Source organism: Nasonia vitripennis, chromosome 4 (genome assembly GCF_009193385.2).
Source record: "Nasonia vitripennis strain AsymCx chromosome 4, Nvit_psr_1.1, whole genome shotgun sequence".
Taxonomy (NCBI): Eukaryota; Metazoa; Arthropoda; class Insecta; order Hymenoptera; family Pteromalidae; genus Nasonia; species Nasonia vitripennis.
In genome coordinates this window covers 18,568,646-18,592,911 of record NC_045760.1, presented here as the reverse complement: position 1 = coordinate 18,592,911, position 24,266 = coordinate 18,568,646, and the positions used below count along the sequence as shown (strand labels likewise).

At 39.0% G+C, this 24,266-nt stretch overlaps 3 protein-coding genes across 9 annotated transcripts; 1 reads left to right on the top strand and 2 right to left on the bottom strand.

Annotated features, from left to right (window-relative positions):
* Positions 1 to 427: 427 nt before the first annotated feature.
* On the bottom strand, positions 428 to 19,060 carry LOC100679644 (katanin p80 WD40 repeat-containing subunit B1). Of its 3 annotated transcripts, XR_512687.4 has the most exons (17): positions 18,376 to 18,615; positions 15,827 to 15,957; positions 15,386 to 15,730; positions 15,122 to 15,312; positions 14,902 to 15,052; positions 14,662 to 14,822; positions 14,458 to 14,573; positions 14,046 to 14,102; positions 13,220 to 13,439; positions 12,685 to 13,023; positions 11,578 to 11,917; positions 11,167 to 11,346; positions 11,005 to 11,081; positions 10,840 to 10,914; positions 4,461 to 4,580; positions 3,625 to 4,081; positions 428 to 3,538 (listed from the first exon to the last, which is right to left on the bottom strand). XR_512687.4 is itself a non-coding variant. In XM_003427613.5 (16 exons), the coding sequence occupies exons 1-16, from the start codon at positions 18,407 to 18,409 to the stop codon at positions 3,949 to 3,951; spliced, it is 2,670 nt and encodes an 889-aa protein (XP_003427661.1). In that variant the 5' UTR covers positions 18,410 to 18,615; the 3' UTR covers positions 428 to 3,948. The 3 variants fall into 3 exon arrangements, 2 of the variants coding, with proteins under 2 accessions (XP_003427661.1, XP_016840722.1); XM_003427613.5 differs by having other exon boundaries at positions 428 to 4,081; XM_016985233.3 differs by lacking the exon at positions 14,046 to 14,102 and having other exon boundaries at positions 428 to 4,081; positions 18,376 to 19,060.
* Positions 18,705 to 21,004, top strand: LOC100121180 (UPF0598 protein CG30010). Of its 4 annotated transcripts, none has more exons than XM_031929186.1 (5): positions 19,151 to 19,254; positions 19,982 to 20,051; positions 20,134 to 20,182; positions 20,244 to 20,461; positions 20,548 to 21,004. In XM_031929186.1, the coding sequence occupies exons 2-5, from the start codon at positions 20,049 to 20,051 to the stop codon at positions 20,782 to 20,784; spliced, it is 507 nt and encodes a 168-aa protein (XP_031785046.1). In that variant the 5' UTR covers positions 19,151 to 19,254; positions 19,982 to 20,048; the 3' UTR covers positions 20,785 to 21,004. The 4 variants fall into 4 exon arrangements, with proteins under 4 accessions (XP_001604769.2, XP_031785046.1, XP_032454866.1 ...); XM_032598975.1 differs by having other exon boundaries at positions 19,217 to 19,344; XM_031929185.1 differs by lacking the exon at positions 19,151 to 19,254 and adding an exon at positions 19,261 to 19,475.
* On the bottom strand, positions 21,000 to 24,252 carry LOC100121158 (angio-associated migratory cell protein). Of its 2 annotated transcripts, none has more exons than XM_001604694.6 (8): positions 23,976 to 24,252; positions 23,166 to 23,388; positions 22,833 to 23,089; positions 22,617 to 22,761; positions 22,347 to 22,546; positions 22,089 to 22,268; positions 21,817 to 21,998; positions 21,000 to 21,746 (listed from the first exon to the last, which is right to left on the bottom strand). In XM_001604694.6, exons 2-8 carry the CDS (start codon positions 23,386 to 23,388, stop codon positions 21,677 to 21,679), a joined length of 1,257 nt encoding a protein of 418 aa, XP_001604744.2. In that variant the 5' UTR covers positions 23,976 to 24,252; the 3' UTR covers positions 21,000 to 21,676. The 2 variants fall into 2 exon arrangements, with proteins under 2 accessions (XP_001604744.2, XP_008211854.1); XM_008213632.4 differs by lacking the exon at positions 23,976 to 24,252 and adding an exon at positions 23,652 to 23,894.
* Positions 24,253 to 24,266: the final 14 nt, after the last annotated feature.

The window sequence follows — 24,266 nt, the reverse complement described above, 5'->3', positions numbered from 1 at the left end:
AAGTTTTATTATTTTTGGCAAGCAAAAAAGCAGATCCAGAAACACCACTGAAGCGCGCCAAGACTCATACTCCTAAAAAAAACGTTGGATTTCTCGACAGACAGCTACAATACTCTCGATTCGAACTGCTAAAAGGATAAAAAAAAACGTAGCAAAGCCCGACGAATCCATCCGACTGTGACTGCAAGGACTCTTCGTAACTCAATTTATCCGCATAATCACGTTGCCGATTTTCTAATGCAACGAATAGCGGTGTTGAAACTTCTATTCCTCTTTTTGTTACAAAAACGACGCCGGAAGTTGTTTTTTGTTCAATTGTTCCACGACTTTCTTCGAAGTACTTACCTATACTGTCGTAGTTAGTTTCTCTTAGTTAAGTTAAGTTAAAAGCTAGTAGAAAATGGGAAAGAAAGAAAGTGTTATATTATTATTGGCAATTAAACGACATTTTTATTATTGATTTTTTGTATGACGTTGAATACGATTAACTTTTTACAATCTGGAAAACAATAATAGGCAAGTTTTTCTCGTTACAGCTTGCCGAACAAATATATCGTTTTTTCTTCTGTCCGCAACTACCACGGAAACAAAAGACAAAAAAAAGCCAAAACATTTTTAATTTTCAAAACACGATAATACGCAAAACAATGCGTTTATATAGTTGCTAGTTTTTGTTATTTTTAGGCCATCCTTCGACAAAGAAACGAGAAATTCATCAGAACAAGCTTTATGGCATGCTCCCGCACCCATGATATATTATACGTTAGGCGTTATTACGATTAAACAAAAGGTAAATAGTTAGCTCTTTTATATTTTCGCAAGCTATCGCGGAATAAACAACTAAAGACTCTCCCCAAACCCTCTACGATCAAACGCTCTATTTCAGTCTAGTTCTGATGCTAAAAGTTGTTTCTGTTTTTCTATAATCTTAATCTACTGCTTATCGTATGTATATATAGTTAGGTCACATAGTCGCTGTGCTTTCGAAGAACTGTCTCAAATTGTAATTTTTAGCAGTAAATATTGTATCAACTACAATTGACACAATTGTTTCTTCTAATTATCCTATAGATTACACGGATTAGTTTCAGCAATAGAGATATGTATCTTTATCAAGAACATTAATTTTCAAAAGAGCGCGTATATGTTGCAGGTATGCGAGAACAAAGACGTTCACGATTGCACAGCAACAATTTTAAGTACAGTCGACGTTTTTTATTTACTTGTACTCGCAAATTCATACAAAGATTTGACTTTCTAACTTCTCAATGAGGATGAATGATGCTTCAATTTCGCCATTGAAAGGCTCAAAAGTCGCTTTTTCACGAAACATTCGCTTTTTTATACATTATAAAAATACACTGGACGGAACAGATGTAATATCTCGCACTTGAAAATAGGATTAATGTCACTGATATTTCGTACTTGAAACAAGATTTTTCGCTTGTAATTGATATTAAATATTACGTACAAGTTTTATTGCTCAGATATATTAATGATAAATACTTTTGCACTTTGAAATTTAGAAACAACAGACACTAAATCAATCAAAAGAACTGAAGTTAAAAAGAAAAATTGCATTTTTTTTTGTCGTAGACCTTAATAAGCGTTTTGTCAAAGAGTGTTGGAGCGATACTTGAGGATATAATTCCGATACTATATAGTTTTTGTGATTACAACTTTTACATGAGAATACAAGTTTTGAAGTTTCCATTAACTCAGTTCAGTTTATTTACTCGAATTCGTACATTGACGAAATAATTGAAAAATACTGACTACGATATATTTTATACATTTTGCGTTTTTCGGCAAAGCTCATTCCATCTTGTAATACTATAATATAACTTGCAGTCGTGTCTTCCTTGTTTCATTCAGAATATACAAAGATGTTAATTTTCATAATTTCGCTTCCATCCTGATTCCCTTCGCCTCATAAATCAAGACAATTCGGTATTTAGTATGATTATGTAAAAATCGATTAAAAAGCTGCGTCGTTTTGCCTTGAAATCGAGAAATACATCGATTAATCTTAAAAAATCTATATGTCGACTAATTAGTTTTTTATTATTAAAAAAAGAAAAAGAGAATAAAACGAAAAACTAAAACTAGCTTTGCAACAAAGTCAGTCGATGATTGTTAAAATAATTATTGGGCCCTGTATCATGATATTGACGATTAAAAAAACTCTTTAAAATCTACCTAATGCGCGACTTACTTAAAATAGTAGAATAAGTTTGAATAAAACTTTGATTTTCTTGCAATATAACATGGTCGATAAAATCTAACCTAGGGGTATTCTCTCTTAAAAAAAAGACTGGAAAAATTACAAAATCACGTTATCAGCACGTTACAATGTATTGGCATTAACAACACAATAAAAAATGAAACGCATTATTCGAAGTAATGCAATATCGCTCGCTACATAAAAAGATCTATCAAACGTATAGAAATAAGCAATTCGCTAGTAAAGCAAAGTTACACGATTCACTTTGACAGCATGCGGTGTCTATTTTATTTTTTCTTCGATTATTTTCCAACATTTTTTTCAGTTAAAACACTTTTCCAATTATGAAGTGCGAATTAAATTTAAATTTCAATAATCTTCATTTGAAGAATTTTCTCGAAATCACATAAGTGGAATGTGTTTTCTTCATCGTGACTATCACAGATGATTCACTCAAATATTAGTATTAGAATTTGATTTTCTCAAGTGGCTACATACATTTGGCTAATTATAAGTAAATATTAGTAATGATTACACAAAATTTTAGACAAAAACACCTTTATAAAAGCGGCACTAGTCATAGTAAAAATCAATGAAATCAATGTTTATAACACTGTAATTGCAATTACTACCACTTGATTGAAATCGGCATAAAATATGAACGTTTGTTTGCATAAATGCATTTAAACAATAATTTTTTGTTTAATCATCTTCTCTCCTACAGTCTAGTAATTTTTGTAAAGTTCAACACGGTTGTTTGAGTGAAATATCTGGAACACTTACGACTTCAAGACAAACAGAAAATTCTAGTATAGTATAATGGCAAACGTGTGCGCCCTAGACATTATTGAGAGATAAAAGTCACGACATCTTTCATCTCTCAATGTATCGCAGTCGTTAAAGAACGAGTCTCAAAATCTCGGAAGATAGCGAGGCGAGTGCGTTTCGTTAATTCGTTTGTATTCGCCGTCACCGAGACGGCGTCGATTCGACCCGCCGAAGAAAATCAAAACTACTCTCCGATAGTCTTTTCCCTTCTCCACATCTCCGTCCATTTGTTTAAGGCACTGTCGAATCGAAATACGCGGCTTAAAAACAAGGAACAAACAAACAAAAAAGGCAAAATCGAATGTACATTGTAACGTTTTCATTCTCTCATCACCGTCACCGACTCGTGATTCGGTACATCTATCTCTCGTGCGCAACACTCGGTATCATTCTTCCCAAGAGAAAAGACAAAAATTTTTCATAGAAAAAATTCGCTGATCACACCAATAGCCAGGTATCGGTCTACGCTCTGGTCTCGATGTGTCGCTTTAACGAACAGTCAATAAATAACACTTAAATAAAGACAGTCATCGATCACTATGTAGTTTGTTAAGGCATTTTTATACAATTACTTCTGTTTCGCGCGCACTGCTCACTCTATCTCTTGGCTTTCCTCAATCACCATCATCGTCGTCGTCGTCGCTCCTCCTACGGCATGAAAAAATACTTTTCTCTCTCTAGCGTTTCCCGCGCGCTATTTGAACGAGCAGCGCCAGCTGGATTACTAAAAATATCGCTACAACAATACGAGGTACTCTCTTCGATCCGGCTCTTCGGGCCAGTGCCAGCGAAGGACTCGTTGTCCTGGCTCCTCAGCTTTCCTGGAGCAGGACCACGAAGGACTTGACGCGGTCTCGGCGACGCCGTAGCGCCGGCTGGGGCATCGAGGCTCGGCGTCACTCAAGTGTCCTGATGAGGGAGCCCAGTTCTCGGAAAGTGGCGCCTAATTTTCCTGGCATCGTCTGCTTCTTCAGGAGGATGCTGCGGGCCATCAGGAGCTTGTCGTAGCAAGCCACGCACTTGTGGTACCTAAGGATGGCGGAATTGAGAATGACAGTTTTAGAACAGTGTTGGGAATACGACACTGCGTGCAAGTGCGTAGCAATTGATGTTATTGGACTCTGAGTTAAAAACCGTTGATAAAAGTGCACTTTTAATAATAATTTTGCGTTCTAAATGTAGCTCAAGCTATTCAAATCATCGAACGTGTCCTCGGGCAAGTTGGCAGATCCGGCCTAGAATGAAACTCATTAGAAAAGGTCGAGTCATTATAATAGCGGCGAAGAGAAAAAAAAAGATTCCGACAAAAAATTGCGGGACACGGAAAGTCCCGCAAAGATAGAGAAGGATTAAAGCATGGCGTGGCGTGGAGAATGGAAGTGAAAAGGGAGCAGCAGATATTTCTCACCGTTCCTCGCGGGGCACGTCGACGCCGATGCTGTTGAGCGGTGCCTCGACGTTGGACTTGATGACGGCAGAGAAGTTCCGCAATATTAACCTAAGCGCCGAGCATCCGACCGTCACGTACCTGCGAGAAAAAACAAGCAAAGCAGAATCGATCAGTTAAATATAGAGTTGTGTAGATCATCTTATTTTTATTAATTCATGAGAAATTATTACTTGTATGAAAAAAAAAAAGAGGATCGTTATAATCAACAAAACGACGCAGCTCCAGCCCCCAAAAAACGCAGAAGCATCGCCTCCCACCTCGTTAGGCTTCACGCCTCGTTTTATTCATACGCGCGCGCGATGCCGATAAATAAAAAGGAGGCGCGTGAAATCGGGCGCACGCGCGAGCAAAACCCTTTGCCGGGCGCGTCGAATCGCCGGTATAGCGGCGTGCGTGGATCCGTTTGCCAGAAATTGACTCGTTTCTCGCTTGGTTGGGGCGAGGCAACCCTTTTATCGCGGCGGGTCTTCTTTATTGCTGTTATTTTTCACGAGCTCCTTTATTCCTCGGCCTTTTCAATGCGGTTTCCTAACTCTTATTTATGAGCCGTGCAGCGATATGCGCTGCGTGGGGTGAGAGGAGGAATCGCGTCGGTCGTTGAGACTAATTTAAGATTCGACGCCGGGGAGTCGTCAAAATTTCGTTCTATGTGTATTAAACACCAGCGCGGGCATGTCGTCGAACAATATCGTGGCGGAACAACAACACCTTTGAACTTTCAAATCGCCTTAGAAGGAAACCCGGCGAATCTCGAAAATGCCGCAGAGCAGCAACCCACATCTTTTATAAGCTCTCGCGACCGATCGCGCGGTACCTACGCGCAGGAAACGTTACACATTCTATTCCGATAAATCCGCGTTTCGACTTTCGTTCGATATAATTAGCAGCGTTATACGCGTGCACACACACGCGCACAACGGGGCCTCTTTGGGATATTACGTTATTAAGCAAACAATGGAATTAATTAAAAGAAGAAGCGAGGGGAGAAATAGTCGTGCAACGCACTTTTCACGCAGTTACGGTTTCGTACAATGCAATCGGGAGAGATCTCTCACTCTCTCGCGGCAGCGCGCGTGCGATGCCTTATACGGCCGGCCGCGGAATGCCGTTCTCGGTTTCCACCAGGAAACGAGCGAGAAATGATGCCGCGCTGATTTGAATTCGCTCCGATGGAAAAAGTGCTTCAGTTTTTTTTTCTTTTAACTCGATTAAGCCATAAAAGGTGTACGCAGTGCCTGCTGATCCTTATCATCCGACTTTTTACTTCAATCGCATCGTGTTAATTTCTTCGTTGATTCTCCAGCCTCGTCACTTCGGATCTCTCAATCCGCGTTACGCACACGTACTAGCCGAGCATCGCTCTCCCCAGCGGCGATTTGCATGCAGTGACATATCCATAGAGCGAGAATAGAATAGACAGAGCGTAGACGGAAACTTACGAGGGTAAAGAGGCGAGACGCGCGCCGAGCTCGAGTTTGCATAAGCGCACGCGAGTCGTCGGCGCCGCGTGTCCCTTTACACGCCTCGTTCGCCACGCTATGCACTCTGTGTGTCGAGAGTCGAGTACGCTAGGCTCGTTGGTCCGTGAGAAAAAAAAAGGAGAGCGAGTAGTACATTGCGGCCCAGACTGCCAGTTATTCGAAACATCGATGAATTTGGTAAAATTTTACACAAATTCTATATTGCACTGCACAGTAGCATCGATACCCACCGCAATTAAAAATCCCATCACAGATCGACTAAACTCCAATCAGCACAGAAAAACAAACAATCGACGCACGCGACCATCATTTCTCCTCTCTTTTTTATTTTCCCGCCGCAGCACCTCGCCATGCAAATAAAAAGCCCTCGAGCTCTACAATGGCCGAGTACAAGTACACGCAAATACTCCGTTTACACGCGCAAGTACAATGCAATCGGAGAAACTCGAGAGAGAGAGAGAGAGAGAGAGAGAGAGAGAGAGAGAGAGAGAGAGAGAGAGAGAAGCATATAATAAGGACCTCGCGGCGATCGGACAGCAGCTGCGCGCTAATTGCCGGACGATTTTTTTTTCGTCGACGCGCGCCCACGCGTTCGCGCCGAGAAAGGCGCCAAAGACGCGTCCGAGGTCTCGCGCTCGGTTTTTCTTACGGCCGAGTGTGAGTTTTTTTGATCTCTGAGATGTGGGTGATTTCGATCGGGATTTGGTCGATCGATCGAGAGAGATGAGATTGGCTACACTGATTGTTAAAGCTGATTATTGCGCGACGAGTAATTAGCGTCGAACCGTTGAAAATGATTCTGTTGGCAAAAAGCAGTCAGCCGCGGTGTCTATAGATAATTGCGCGCGGATCTTTCTTACGTAAAAAAGCGCAAAAAATATCCTTAATCGTAGTAAGTTCACTAATAGTAGTGTTAGTGAACTTAAACTTCGCTCTCGATTCAAGGTGACTATCTCCGTGCGCGAGCACATGCGCGATATTATGCACGACCTCACCGTCCACGCATGCAGATTTCGATCAAGGACCGCGATTCCTCGTCATTAATTGCGCACGATTAATGTTTAACTGCCGCGCGGCTTATTATATTTTTTAAACGAGAGCGGGCCATAAATCTTGTTTTACCATGAGTGAACTCTGCTATTAATGTTTCCTTACCGAATTTCCTGGTTTACGGGATATTCGATTATAGATCGGTTGTATATATCACTGTAGTATAAACAGGTAATTAGTATTCATCTTATATTTAGCATACTAATACGTGAAATTAATTCCGTAATTATGGATATGAGGTATTTAAAATTGTTCTTTATGGTCGCGGTTATTTAACTATCTAATGAAAATAAGAGCAAAAAATGTTTTGCTTCTTTACAATTTTGAATCTCGAGATCGTACACGGAAAATCACATCCCGTACTCCTACGACGAAAAATCAGACCCAAATACTCAGCCCCTTCAAACCCTACACCTTCAGTCCCAAACACAATAGAGGCTCGCACGATAGTTCCTAATACAGAAGCAACGCGCGAGAGCGTGTAAAGTATACTGCACGACAGACATGCAGCGCGAGGGTTGTGAAAAAAGAAGAAAAGGACCGACTGTATGCTAGCGAAGGGAGAGGAATAAGTGCCCGAGGTCTTGCGTGACGTTTGTTTGACGTTTCGAAGCGCGGCAATTATTCTCTACTCGTTCAGTCGCAAGCTGTTGCAGTCATTAACGGCGCGAAGCGACGGATGCTTTGGAGAACGATCAGTCCGGTAAAACCGGTACACGAATAGCTATACGTTTTTTCTCTAGATGCAAGCACTGATAAAAATGTGGGCCGAAGGTAAACTTACAATTGTAGAGGTTTGTTCGTCTGGCATTAATTTTTCTGATATCCTTGCGCCTATTTATCAACTTGTGGACGCGTTGAAATTAGAAAACGCACTTTTACCCTACGCGGACTAGCAAAGCAAGATATATTTCATTCGTGAAACGGATAGACTAAAAACAAAATTTACTGCGCTCCATAACGTTAGCACTTGTGCATAACCTGGTGCTCGACTTTCTACAAAAGTAATATTCCCAGTAAAACTGGCTAAAGGCCCATCAAATTTAACACCGCCATAAATACAAAGTAGTCTTCCCCGTAAACACGATAATCCCACAGAAAACGAAACGGTTCCCGACTATACAGCACGCGCAACAATTCCCATTCTCCCCGCGAACAATGCAGCCGGCCGTATTTTTCAAGACTCTCACACTCTGCATGCACACAATCGGTCAAACAAAAAGAAAATCTCAAATTCACCACTTCACCGCGATGAAAAAAAGCGCCCACACACGTCCCTTCGACGCATCACCTCTCTAGTTTCAGCAGTACTACATGGGAATGGCTAATTTCGCGAGGTGTCTGTCGGGGTCCGCGCAAATTAGCCAAGACAATGTGGCAGATGCAAATGCTCGATTGAAATTCGACGTGTGCGCTCGCTTCGCTAAAAGGGTGACGGAGACACTACACATACTGTGACGCGAGCTTCCGTTTGTCTATGTCTGCGATGACGGCTGCCGGTTTTTTTATAGGCGCGAGAGAGCCGCTTTTGGGGCGCGGCGATGATGAAGATGCGATGCGGCGACGAGCTGCTTTTGATGGACGATGTGCGCCCGGGATTCCTTTTGTTGATCTGGGCTGCGATTCTATAAGCGTCGACTTAGGATGATTTGCGATTTTTTTTTTTTTTTTTTTTTAACCTGGATGCAATGCCGTATGTTAATTAACAATGGGATAAATTTGTTTGTACTGTACACACTTGATATTCGAATCGGCAAGTCATAAACAGTCGCAACAAACCGCTCAACTCGCCACCTGACCATTTACGAACAGCGACACGATTTTCGCAACAAAACTCCAGCGAGTCTTTCAAAGCAGAAACGAGACCTATCGTAAAAAGACATTCAAATTAAAACCAGGTGAAAAACGGTCCGAACAACATCGTTCAACCGAGCCGCGCGATTTGTCTTCACGAATTAAAACGAAAATGCAGGGTCGAGTTCGAAAATATACCCCATAAAAGAGGAGCGAAGGTCGCGAACTTGGCTCTTTCATTTTTGCGCTCCACAGTTCCGAGGACTAATAGCGATGATCGCGAGCTGATGCCGCCGCATGTTTTGTAAGCGAGACCTTATGTAACGACTCGTGCGTGCGTCGTCTTTTTTCTTCCTTTTCGAGGCACGTCTTCTTCGATTACTGCCTTTGGTTTTGCATAAAGTCATTGCAGATACTAGAAGCGCCTCTCGACATATTGCGTATAATTCCGACGTCGCTAATTACAACTCAATAACGCGACTTGAACAATCAACTATCGAGAAACGCTTGTTTGTGTACACTCATGGTCCTCTTGATAAAAATACGGTATCTTGTGGTATGCATTTCGCATTCGAAATTCTAATTCGAGAACGGCAATCCTCATTTAATACCTGCGCCGCATGAAACTTAAAACCGTTATACGCTGCAACTTCAATTTCAGCTTGTATTATATAGGCATCGTAAAACGCAGCCTCCAAGAAGGAGCGTAAACCTCCGACGATAAAACCCCGATGACGTCTATCGCCTTAACCGCTTTTTTCTCCTATTCGCAGCTTGACAATGTATATAAATCTGGGAAATTAAATAACGAGCTCTCGCAGGTAATGAAAATATAATAAATCAAGGATCTCTCGAACTGCAAGTTCAAACGGCGATTTGCCGCTCTCCGGCGAGTTATGACTTCGCGTCTAAATACTCGTTTATTCATAATTACATAATTTGCGCCGCTTGCGAGTAATAGCGTGCAAACGGTAAAAGTAATGCGTCGTGGAAAGGCCTGCGTGGACGAGACACAATCGCAAGACTATTCAACATTTTATTTTGCAGATTGTTGAACGCCGCGAATGGCGATGATTGTTTGGAAAAAAAGAAATGCGCTTAGTTTGGCCTATCTCTCTACTTGCGTATAGATACATTAATTTAATATATTATATATTATATTTTCATTTTTTTTACAAGACTTGTAAAAAAACAAATAAATAATAAGGTAATTAGTCGAATGATGATAAACTGTGTGATGGCAGCCGCACGAAAATGGAAAAAACAAAAACGACGAATTGTCGGTCAAGGGAGAGGAAGTCTCCAACCGCAAAACTCACGCTTACGCACTGTTAATCTCGCGCCTGAGAACGGCGATTTTTTCATGTTGCAACGCCGGTGACTCTCTCGTCTTTACGACACGCGCGCGCTCGTATTTCGGTTGGAAAAACGCGTAGGAGGACGAGCGCACGCCACACATCTCTCACTCTGTTATATACTCCGTCGAGTTTTCTCATTATCGATTCCGCTTTTGTAGAACGCCCGCGAATGGATATTGCGCATTCGAAAACGACTAGGAGAGCGGGCGGAATAAATTTGCGTCGGGCGCATTATTATCCGTAGCTTTCGATCCTGCTACTCTTCGGCTCTTGTTTTTATTTATATATGAGAGTAGATCGAGGAGAATTTTAGTGACGCTGCGGGAATAAGGTCGAGAGAAATTCCTTTGTCGTTACGTCGGCGTTGCCTTTTTTGACGAGCTCTATGGGCGAATGTTTGCTTTTATCGTTGTCTTAGAATTTCAATGTGAAGTTGTTGGCGGTAGAGTATAATATAAAAGTCTGTTAGGTTTTACAATATTACTTCGTCTGATTCAACTGAATCGAACCTTCGCTGGAATTTTTAGCGGAAATTGTCTTTCTCACTCGACAAGGCTGTGACTAAAAGCGGCAAATAAACGAATTTGCCGCCGTTATTCGGAGACTCCTCTTCTCTGAGCGCACAAGTGTAGAATAATCAATGAGTTTACTTACATTTCGTACTTGCTCTGCAGAAGGTCATAGATGGGTGTCAGCAAGGAATTACAAAGGTCCAGATTCCACATGTTTCTACGAACACGAAGGCAAGTTTCATGAAACACCAACTTTCTAATGTCGCATCGCTTTTATAGTAGGTATATGACAAGTTTAAAAACTTACGGCTTGAGAACGAGAACTCCAAGAAGATCGACGATCACGGAAAGCTCGTTCATCGCCACGGCTGAGTCCACGGCCGACTGAAAATCGCATGTAATGATCATGATCGTAAAACAAAAGTATACATAAGGCATGGAAGTAATGATTGTGTACAAGTTAACGTACCTTCATGTCCTTGTTCTGCCAAAGCGAGTAGATTATCTGGAGCGATCGTTGCCGACTCGTCAGCACAGCCATCATCGACTCGTGGCCGCGCATCATCGTGTTCAGCACTTCAGCCTCCGACATCTCGGCGAACACTCCCATCTGCCCGTACTCCAGCGACGTCTGCCCGGAATAATTTTTCTGTGCATATGATTAATAAACGCGAATGCGATATTGTTATTGTTATAGGAATTCATAGCATTATCATTTTAATAATACAACTTCTTTAACGATTCACCATCTGCATCCAATACATTTGTGAATATAATTTAAATGGGTAAAGTGGAGCTCTTTTAGAGCCTAGAAGTTGCTATTGTGAATCTTTACAATTTCAGAAAGCGTTTACATGGCCAGTATAAATAAAATCCTTACCGGTAGGAACGAGTCGACGTCGAGGCCATAAGGCTTGTCGGACGTCATCGAGATAATCTCGACATGATGCTTGTCCGGTGTCTCCTGCTGTTGCATGACCGAAGGCTTCAGCTGGGCCACACGGATCTCAGTTTTGGGGCTAGGAGCGACCTGAGCTTTATTCGGCGGCGGCCTGCGCGCCGAGGCTGGTCCATTGGTGTGGCCGTTGTGGTGATTGTTGTTGCGCGCCGACAACGGCGGAGTCGACGACGCTACGAAGTTTCGGCCGTAGGTGCGCGACTGGGCTGTGTTTGGCCTGTTCAGCTGAGGATCCGAGGGACTGTGCTTGAGGCTATGAATTCTGTGAATTAAGTATTCAGTGGTTAGAATAAACTTGTAAAAGTAAATAGAGCTAATTAAAGGTATACGCACCGGAGATAAATTCTAATTAGAATGTAAAACGCGTTCAACAATGTTTTTAAAGTGGATAACATAATTATTCTTATTGAATCTGTTCATAAAATAAAATTTATTCACACGGCGATGAAAGTAAATTTACAAAAAAAAACTGCTAAAAGAATGAATGATCTCATTACTCTGAACTCATCCATTTTCATTGATTTCTTTGTTTCTGATGGCGCAAAAGCAAACAAAAGAATGCGATAAGCATCAAAAAGACGGTAAAAGACAGTTTGAAGTATCGAAGATTGGAAATGTCCTTCGCTTTCTATTCCTTTGAAACCTTACACGTTCTGAGCCGTTGAAAAGTAGTAGCACTACTTTCCAATGCTTTCTTATCGATACAAAAAAGAACGCCGATAGAGTCGAGGCTCTACACAGGAAAAAAATTGAGTCATCAATGTCATCACGTGGGAGTATTAAGAACTTATCAATTCTGACTCAAGCTAATACCCTGGAGATTTAACGTTCGACTTATTTCTTATTTAATTTGATTCGGATTATTAAAGCGTAGCTGACGTTTAATCGATTAATTTCACAACGCTATTTCATCTATTCTACGAATAGAACTTGAGAAGCATGATTTGCTTTACATTTTTTATTTATTTATTTTTTGTAAAAATCATCAAGTGAACCTCTTAAAAAAATAATCAACTTAAAAATGCTCACTTGACTGGGAAGTCGCTTTCGTAACCTTGCTCGCCGTCCTTGCAACTGCTTTGTCGTTTGAGCAGGTGCTTGGGGTAATCCGGACTGTTGGCTCTAGATTTGAGCTTGCCATCATCCATCACTGGTGAGACGGCAGCCATCGGCGCATTTCTCGGCGTCAGCGTTGTATTCGATCGCTGTGGCCCTAGAGGTTTTGGCGGCGGCATCAACGACGGTGTTCGTTTCGTGCTACTAGTCCCGGTCGACGAGAGATTTGTCGTCGATCCACTCAAACTCTGACGTAGAGGTGGTACTGGTGCGAGATTCTTCGAATTTTTGCTATTTGCTTGCAGGTTCGCTCTGTTGAAAAACCATTAATTAAGTTGTTCGATTCGATGCCTTTTAATTATTTTATAGCTTAATCAAGAAATTTAGAAATGCTTTCTTTTGATTAAGAATTTACGAAATGTCCTTCGAGTGATTATTATGATTATTATTTTTCTGTCTTCCTGATTTCACACAATTTTTAATCTAGTGTTTCAAAAGAAATTTTTACCGGATTTGACTTGTCGACGAGATAGGAGGAATCGGACTCCTTTGTATCAGCGGTGTCGACTTGATCGGATGAACACGAACCGGCATCGGTTTGGATAACGCAGATATCGGTCCTGGCGATGTTGATGACAAGTTGTTCTCGTTGTCTTCGGTGTCTGCACTTAGTAGACTTGACATCGAGTTCGATAGACTTCGAATCATTTGTGACTGCAGCGGTATTTCTGAAAAACAACATAATCATTTAAATCATTAAAATACTCTGTCGTGCTTTCAGTTTCAATTTTCAAATAAAGTTGGCAAATCTTTTAATTAATTTAGTAAGAAAAACAATGAACAGTAAAGTGAAACGGTTTTAAACTTGTTAATTGATAAAAATGTTCGACACACGCAGACTTTGAAGGTATAAACGTACTAATAATAATAATATTGTATATAAAGGGGCAATTAAATAATCATGTTTACCATCCTTTAGATAATAAACTTTGTTCACTTTCACTTTTAACTCTGTCAATGCAGTTTACACTTCGCTCCTTTAATACTTTTGCTTAATTTTATTAAAAGTATGTCAAACGTGATAATTAAGATTGTGAAATGATATGGTGTTGAAATTTTAAAATGAGTGTAAGAGAAAAATCCAAATAATGTATCTATTCTTTGAATCTAATAAAACTACAAACTATTTAGCAGGTTCAAAGATAAGTTCAAAGACCACTATATTATTGCTCGCTTATTGTACGAAGAACTAGCCGGACAAAAAAAGCAGTGCGCATACGAATCATTTACAAGAAAACATACATCGACGTGAGAAAATCATCGATAATTATTACCTGGCTCCTCGGGAGGCTCCGGGAAAGCCTCTGGCGGTGGTGGCGGGGTGCGTGTTACTGAAACATATCGTGCACATAGCGCATGCTCACTCATAGAAATCTCACTAACATCGAGTTCGATCTTGGCAGGATTGACTTCTTTACCAATTCATTATGAATGTTTTTATTTCTGATAAAGGCAAATTACTGACTATAAACTTCAACATTCAAAATCACGCAACAGCATGTAATTATTTTTACTTATTAATGATAAAAATCTCATACCGAGATCGAATATATTTTTCGCTAACGAGTTGATTTGAATACATTTAAATTGCAAGGCGAAAATGAACACGTGAATGTTTTGTGCGAATGCTAAAAACTAATTTTCACAAAGTGAATGGATCATTGTACTGGGTGATTCGGTACTTACGCGATCGTGTTGGCTGAAAAACGTCTCTGTACTCGGTGACATTTGGTATATCAAAAGTCACCTCATCTTCGGGATCTGTGCCGGATTTATCTTCTTCGATAGTTTTTACATCCATACTGAAAAATGTAATACAAATATAAATTTTTTATTCTTCAAAAAATTTAATAGGTATATAAAACAAGTATCCATTAGAAAATGGCTTACGTGTGCTTTTTCAGACTTGCTGGTCTTTCTTTCGAAAAACTTTTTCGTAGAGAATTTCCATAAGAAAATGGCGAGGCCGTTGTATCGTTTCCTAGTGGTGAAGTTTTCTTTAAATCGCATACATACAAAACAATATTGGAAGCATGGAATCCCGCACCAATCTGCATAAAGAAAATGAGCAAATGATAAATGGAAGTTCTGTAATTTATCAGCAACAAACTGCGAAGAATGTCAAATTACCAGTTGATTTTGAGCAATTGCTATATCTTGAATCTTTCCCCAACCTACTGGTATAGTATCAAAAGTTCGCGCCGGCTCCCAACCGTAAACTTTCAACACATCTTGGCATCCCGCAAAAAGGCATTCACCACCGTGACTAAAGAATATACATCTGCAAAAGCAATATTGAGTATTATATAAGCCTATAAGATATATATTATTCGATAAAACTACGATTTACCTGACTGGAGCAGCGTTAGCCTGCTCAGTGGAAGAAACAAGCTGGAAGGATTCTAAATCCCAAAAGTGAACGACACGATCCGTACTACCGCTAGCTAAGAGGAATTCGTGCGGGTGAAATTCTACTGATGTCGCCGGTCCTTTGTGATCTGAGAATTCTCGTAACTGTCGTCCTGCCCTTAAATCCCATAGCTAAAAATAAATTTTTAATTAACAATTGTCCAATAAAGTCTTGTGTAAGCCATAAATGAAGTTAGAAACTTACTTTCACCATTCCCTCCTCACCAGCACTGGCAATCCACTGGCCGTCAGGACTAAATTTTAAGTTGTTCACCATCCTGTCATGGCCTTTGTATGTGAAAATACAGCCCTTCCTCCTGATATCCCACAGTTTGATGGCAGTATCCATGCTACCCGATGCCAGTAATTCGCCATAAGGATGAAAGTCCATGCAACGAATTCCCAGCTTGTGCCCAGTAAGCGTACGAGACAATTTGGCATGCTCCAAGTCCCAGATTTTTAGTGCTCCAGTTTGTGAGCCTGCACAAACTAAATCTTCTGTTTGACCAAACCGAACACATTCTATCGGTGTTGTGTGACCACTCAGGCTCTGAAATTATAATTTAATGATTTATTAATATAAACTGATAATTATTAAGCAAATCATAAGTAAACATTAGAGAGATAGTGACAAAAAGTTGCTCACCATAATACAATTCTGCTTCCCAACTGCCCATAGGTTGACTTTTTTGTCATCTCCACCAGTGACCAAAACTCTTCCAGATTTGTGTCCCAGTGAGAGACAGTTGACATTTGAAGTGTGGGCAACAAAGTCCTCTGTAATCAATAAAAAGAAGTGAGATAATTATTCCGCTTTCCATTTCACGAGGACAGAGCAGAAGAAATTCAGTCTATACTACTTTATTTACATCAAACACAAGTGGCAACTTGAAAGACCTGTTATGGCGCAATCATAGACTTTTCTAACATCTCAAGATTTTTATGTTATCTAAGTAAGTACTTGACTGCATTAACAAATCATCATAACTATCTATAAACAATTTATTAATTTGTAACAAATGTATAAAAAGTTACTAACAATCATCTTTTCAACATTGTCTTTACACAAAACTTTGATCATAACAATTGTAAATAATAAAAAATTAATTATTTTTAATATGAAAAAATAAGTTAGTCATATTCAACAAGAAATATAGGCATTGAGTCAACTTACAAACTTTCTGATTGAATAAAGGTAAGTGATCTATATAACATGATATCTAAAGAGCCTTTTTGAAAGTAATACTTTCTAGTATGTTTAAATACACTCAGTACCCTCATAATTCCCTGTGTAATTTCACCAAAGGCAACATTGAGATATGCAACAATTAAGCAACCTTCCAATTTCACAAGTGATAAATGATTCGTTTATGTAAAAAAATGTGAAGCAATTGACAGCGTAAGCTCTGAATGACTAAAGCATTGATCTCTCAAAACCTTAGAAATAATAAAGCAGCTAATTTTATTTGAATCAATGTTGGACAAATTATTTAATACTAAAGCTAGTAATTTATTGCAATACATTTTTAGTTGACCATAAATCCAAATTGGATCCTATGTGCATAAATCGTTCACTGCATAAAAAGAATCTAAGAATAGTCCAACCAATCTTGATACTTGGCATTAGGATTTGCATTATATAAAAAAAAGTCAAAGCATCCTGCTGTACATACTAATCTAACAGTTGAAAAAGAGAAACAAGTCTGCAGTAATGCATTTGGCATGTATGTGTTAAAGAAGAAAAACTAAAAAAAAACAAAGTCTACTTCACACTCTAAAGATAGTATATCCGACTGGAATATTTTAAAATAAATAGTCTTTGCAAATTAGATCTTTAGTGAATTATCATTGACTAGTTGAATTTTCCACTGGCTTTTTTTTTATTAAAGATTTTGTGTAAGTACTTCAGTCATTGATAGATAAATCATTTCATTCATAAAAATTGAATCATATGAAGTTACTCTGATTGAGAGGTCTCTGAAAGGTATGGTATAACTGCGATGAGTCAAATTGACAAACGGATGAAACTCATAAACCTTTGAAGTATCAATGTAGTAGATACAAAATGCAAGAGAGCCAATAAAAGTAAAAAGTGATTAGAAGTACTTATATCCAATCGCTACAAAATATTAAAGAGAAATCTCAATCTAATCCAAAGCAAGCAGTATAATTTCACTTGATACAGCTATTACCTGCAGCAAATATTGACATTGTTTACGACTATTTGTTTGGTCAAATCTAAACCAGAAATCATGTATCATTCAAAAAGCTGTGGCCTCAAGTTCACCGCGAGTATCGCAAAACCAAACCATTATCAGCTCCAACTAAATCATCCGCTGCTAATCATGCAACAGCAACGTACATTAATTAAAATGATTTATAGACCGCTCTCATAGCGCGTGGCGCAGTAAATTGTAAACTAACGCGCGAAAGCAACGAACAACGCAATATACACCTGTGCAGTGTAATATATGCTTTCTTGAACAAACAGAGAATCGAGCCACGTGAAAAAAGTCTCACTCGTCCCACCAGCGGATTACCGCTATCATTATCGGTCCCTTTAAAACGATCAAATACATCGTACGCTCGGGTTATCGTAAACAAACGTACGTTACCACGTACCCGCTTTTACGCGTGTTATACGAAAAAGAGGGACGACTAGGATCGATCGTGCAGCCCGTCTGTCCGGCCGAAAAAAGTCGGAGGCATTTGCATGATTTTTTTCTTGTTCCGAGAACAGAGAGACGACGCCGAGATGACGTTTCACCTTAGCTGGAAAGATGAGTTGGACGAGTGAGTGAGACAGATGTATAGGTACAAAGAACTGGGAGTATTAACCCAAGAATAAGGAAGGGACTGCATGAACGAAGGAAATTCGTTGGATATAAGACCGCCGGAGTCGGTCGAGATTAGCGTTTAACGGTACAGACTACAGAGTTGACAAAGAGAAGAGCCCTATACATCAATAAGACACTATAGGTACCCAGAAGGAGAAACTGGAGCTCTTTATAACCCTCCAAAAAATGCTGGGAGAAAAAGCCTATATAGACAGGGCACTCAAAGGACCAGCATCCTATGTAGTGACAATAACAACAACGATGACGACGATCGAATCAAATTAGTTCAAATGAGCAAACAAATGAGCGCTATAACAGAAACAAAATGTAATTAGAGGCATCTAACAGGTATACTTACGGAGTTTCCAGGACCTCCTCGTAGACGAAGCCATAGTCCTGGTCAGGTCCAGGCCGCGACGAGAGGCTGAGACTCAGCTCTCTTCTCTCCCACAGACACTCGACGCGCAGAGTAGCGCGAGCAATACAATACGATATACTCGCGCAGTACACGAGAACCGAGCCGAACACACAAGACTATAAGAGTATAGGTATAGGCTGTAGGCACAGCAGCAGCTCAAGCTATACCTCTCTCTCTCTCTCTCTCTCTCTCTCTCTCTCTCTCTCTCTCTCTCTCTCTCTCTCTCTCTCTCTCTCTCCAGAACACCAACTACAGCGCTGAGGGACTTATTTGGCAGCGGACACAACAACAATCGCTGTCCGCGCTTCACCGCGGCACTTTTTCCTAGCCGAGTCAGCCGCACGGATCAGCATCATCTTCTCGAGCAGTCCTACTGTCGACGTAGCAGTTACACGAGCGGAGGGACGCGTACTGCTGCCCCTGTGTGGAAAAATCTCTCGTGTCGTGATGCAGTACGTCCCACTCTCTTCTCTCGTCAGACTCAACCGCGCTGCTGCCCCCCGCGACACCTTCCTTGGAGCTGCAGCCCACCGACTGGAGGACTATAATATAGAGCTGCACCTTTTTCAGAGAGCTGTATTATATTGTGGGCCGCAACGACGGTTGGAGACTCGCGAAAGAGTATAGAGTACAGAGGTAGAAGAGTAGGAGACTGACGTTGGTCGTGGGACCTTGAAACTGTGACGATCGAGATCTACGTTTGGACGTGACGCTGGATAGGTGCTGCCCGTGAGAACTGACTCGCGGTTGGCCACTACACTTTATAAGTAGGGGAATCGAGATATTATACGAGAGTCGGAGACGAGAGAGTCGTAACTCGTACGTGCCGCTGCTCTTGCTATACTTACTTCGAGGGATTTTGAATGCAGCCGTTGCGCGAATTTTTTCCACTTTTTTTTTCGGGGCGAAGTAATAAGTACTGCATATACTTAGAGTTAGAAGGATGAGCAAGTTTTTTACTCTTTGTGTTGTTGATCGTTGATGCGTTGTCAAAAGAATTACCTACTATATTTTATTGTTATCTTTTTTTTTGTATTTTGGTAAACGGAAATTAATTTTGACTAATATGAACGTTAATAATTTTGTAGAGATTTAGGCATGTTTTGATTTGTACCTACCTGTACATAGACATGGGGTTGTTATGCGATATTAGGTATTGCCGAAAAAGAAAAGCAAAGATTCGACGAGCCAATCATCCGCTTATCACGCATAGCATGAAAAGTTTTAGGTTATGCAAATGCTTTCTGCTTTTTTTGTTGCTTATTGTAACCTCATATGTGTAGCGGTAAGCAGACTACTGCAAACCAGCTGATTCGGTCTGACAGCTGATCATTGATACCTACCTATACGTAATTATATCTGTTATTCTGTGTATACCCGCATTTGTATCGTAATGATAATTTAAGTTTGTTTGAACAATCGCTGTAATTCATTTGTTTACAATTTTCCACGAGATCATGATGATACCGAACCGTGTTTTGAAGTGCCTTTTGACTCCGATTTTTCGGAGCTTGCAAAAAAATGCTCCACAACGTTGTTGTTTCAGTTATGTTCAGGGACAAAGCCCGGAACCGCGAGTCAGAGAGTATTTTTATTACATAGATCACCAAGGAATGGTAATTTTATGCTGTCATGCATTTTATTCATTATAAACAATGTAACAAACAAAAAAATTAGGCGATATCTGATTGTTTGCAGCTTTTCTTAGATGATACCCGTATTAAAAATTTCACATCATGTTTTAAAGGTATGCAATCAAAGTAAAACATTAAGAAATTCACTTGAGACCATTATCTTAAAAATTACAGATAAGAAGTTTTTGCAATTTTTTTTCAAGAGGCTCAGAAAAAATAATACCGAGAGATATAGAGAGTTTCCTTTTTTGTCGCTGTGTGGTAGGGAGCGTAATTTTGTAAGGTGCGATGATCTTCCTATAGTTTTCACTCACATACTACAAAAAGTAAATAAAGAAACTGGTGAAAAAGAAGATCACTTCAGTTACAATCACGCACATGAACTATTGATGGTAAATATTGTAGAAGGATAAAATTACTATGCTCATGATAGATATAGGTGATTCTTCAATATAATGGTCATTTATATTTGTTGCAGCTTCCATTTCAACCAAATAAAATTTTTATGAGTCCAGACACTGGAAGAGTATATCATCCTGGTCCAGAAATCACTGGCGGCATAGGTCTAGTCAAGTCAAGTTTAGCAATTGAGTTTAGTTCACTTTTTGATTTTGAACATGGTGAAGAAAATGGTCCTACACATTTTCTTTGGCAAGGTAAAAAATATAACTTGGATTTAGAATGGTATAAAGAAAAAATACCCAATGAAACCTAACGAGTGTAAATGATACATGATTATAAGAACTGAATTCTTACATTTCACTGTACATAAATATACTGTAAAATTGTTTAACAATTAAGTTTTTTATTTTTTATATACCCATTATTAAAACTGTTAAACTGAAAAACTATAAAATGTATTTATTTCTTATCAAGGCGATTTTAATTTGCTGAAATTCACAGGTTCTAAGAAATTAAACTAAACATTACTAAAATTTGCTCATACATGTCTATTTATTTAAACATACAACCAGTGTATAATGTAGGCTATATTCATAAAAAGTCTCTATAAACTTGTACATATAATTTTAAGTCGAAAACGGAAGTATAGAATTTGAATATCAACAGTTAGAAACTACAATATTTAATAATCTACATTGGTGTAGTCAATACCAAAGTAAGGTTTGATAACAATTGACAATGGCTTGTGTCTTATAATTAAGTCTTTTACTCATCACTGGTTTAATTTCCTTGTTTAAGTAAAGGAATGTTTCAAATAAATATTCCTAAAGCAAAACTGAGCATACAAAGCTGGCAGTTATGAACATTTTTTTTGTTCAGTATGAAGCAAAGATACTTCTAAATTGGTTTCATTTAGATTGTATCATGTCACAGGATGTTTGTTATTCTCATTATTTAAGCATTAAAAAATTTAAGAAGACGGCCCGTGATTTTTTCCTATTACAGTACAGCTTAGATGGTTACAAACTGTGAAAACAATCTTTAATAATTTCAGTCTATTAAGTATTCGATTAAGAATAATCAGTAGATAAGAAAAAATTAATTGTTCTAATATATTCCAGGATCAACCGAATAAATTAGAAATGCAACTATTTGGTTGTTTAAATCTTGCAATTTGATATAGTTTCAATGACTGGAGAAGTCAATCAAAGTGCATCAATTTCAAAAACTCTAGCACTGTTATCATCAGAAGTCGTTAACACTAACTTACCAGATCTGAAAAAAAAAATAGAAAATTAAAACAATTTTTTTTCATACATTATAAAGTTAAAACACTAATGCTCACTTTGATATACATAAATCAAGAATATCCTGCGTGTGACCAAGGAATGTACGCACACATTCACCTGATCTACTATCAAAGCATCTCATTATTCCATCCAGACCAGCTGAAAATAATAATGACGTATTTTCTTTCCACATAAGTTTTGCAACTCCACTTCCTTGATCTATTCTGTGCCTTAGCGACTGAAAAAAACATTTTATGAACATTTGATTAGTGAAAAATAATCTAGGAACCTTTACTTTTTAATTGATACGTATAAATATAATTATTACTCTTCTCGTAACATCCCAGATGAAGATATCCCCATTAACTGTTCCAGTTGCTGCAATTTGTTGATTTGCATCCTTCCAGAAAGCAACAGATTCTACCCAGTTACCTTTTGATTCATCAGAACCAGCAGCTTCTTGACCTTCCTCTTCATTACCTTTCAAATCTTGCAGAATACAAATTACCTACATAAAAAAAGTTTGTTTTACACCAATGCTTGTTTTTAATTTTTTTTTTACGATAATTAAAGTTTATTGTCATACTTGACCAGTATTTGCAGAACTGACAATGGTTTTACCATCAATAGCAGCTGATAAGATTAAATTATTATCCTTATGACAATCAATGGATGTGATAGTAGCATTATGACCTTTATTGGATGGAATCGTATGTAATACTGTACAAGATTTCAGATCAATAATTCGAATAACTCCATCCCCATAACCAACTGCTAGTCTTCTTCCTGAAATTAGTTATAAAATTTAGTTAAAATGCGTTTTAACTTGAATAACTAACTAATAAACTCTACATACCATCTGGCAAAAGAGACGCAGTTTCAGATCTTGTCCCAAATCCTTGAATAATCCTGCAGTCTCCATCAGGTATTTTCCACATGTAAACTTCACCTTCAAGACTGCCAGCAAGTAAAACATGAGCCATTGGATGCCATTGCATCCACTGAAAATAGAAAATAATTGTTTTATTACTCCACATTGTAAACATCAAAAAGTGATATCCACATGACTCACCAAAGCATCACTCATATTGTAATCCCAAAAAACACCCATATCAGAAGATTTTCGTATCCGAATGAAACCACTCATATCTCCAGTAGCAAGGTAAGCATCATCAAAACTGAAGTCAGCAAATATTACACTGTCTTGATGATCTGTGCATTCTAGAACTATTTCACCTGTCTTTGCATCCCAAACATAAGCTTTGTCATCTTCACCTCCAGTCGCTGCATACCTTTCATCTTTACTAAAAAATCCACAAAAAACAGAACCTAGAAGAATTTATTAAGTATCATTATCCATAAAAATGTTAAATCAGCCAAAAAGATAAAACAAATTGTTGCTTACCTGTATGTTTTTCAAAAATGCAAGCAGCATCTTCTCTCTCCATTGCTTCCACAACAATTTCTTCATCTGCCATTTCTTCGCCACCGTCCTCTTCATTTTCCTCAACTTCATAAGCCTCTAATACTTCAACTTCTCCTTCTGGGATCTCATTCATCTCATCATCAATCTCTTCAACATACTCCTCCATGTAAGGAGAGGATGGTGGTGTCTCTCGTTGACCCATCTATCAATCAACATAAGCTAATCAATTACACAATGTTTGAAAAGTCATTCTTTTCTATATCTGCAAAATTTTTGACTTGTTGCACATATTTACACAGTATATATTGCGAAAATTTAATATGACTTATAAAAATAGAATAAATTTTAACAGCAATGAAACGCAATAGGTGACGGGAATACAGAAAATACAAAATATTCAAAATAAATAATTTCTGTTGAAAGGATGAAAGTATAATAAACCTCGAGATAAAAAGCGTTGTGTACCTTTGAATACAACGTTTCCGAACGTTACTTTCGTAATGAATACGATACCCGATAAAATACTATTAACACATAAACAGTAGCAATTTTCACGAAAATCGAACTAACGAAAAAATTACCGTAAAAAAAGGTTCAATACCCGCGATAAACACATTAGCGTACCCATAACAAAATTAGTATCTATGGGAGCGCTGGAAGAGTTCAATCACATGGTAAATATACGACACGATTTTCCTCTGCTCGCCGTATTGCTTAGCAACCCGAAAAACAGACCTTACACACAATTTTCCCTTGGATGTTATTGCTATTAATAATAATGCAACTTACCTCGATATGTTCTTTCACACTCGCGAATGTAAAACACTTGTTACCTGCGCGGTAAACAGCAGCTAACCTATAAAAAAACAACAAGGGGTCAAGCGCAGTCAAGACTCAGAGGGGTATGGTGGGGCAGGGGTCAGGAAACTCGCTCATCTGCACATCTGCGCCGCCGCACGGCGCTCCGAGCTCCGAGAGGCGATGTACGCCGAGAAACAACAAAAAACATAAGTCGCGGTGCCGAATCGAATCGATAATAAGTATATACAAGTATATAGCCTGCAGCCCAATATGTGTTTT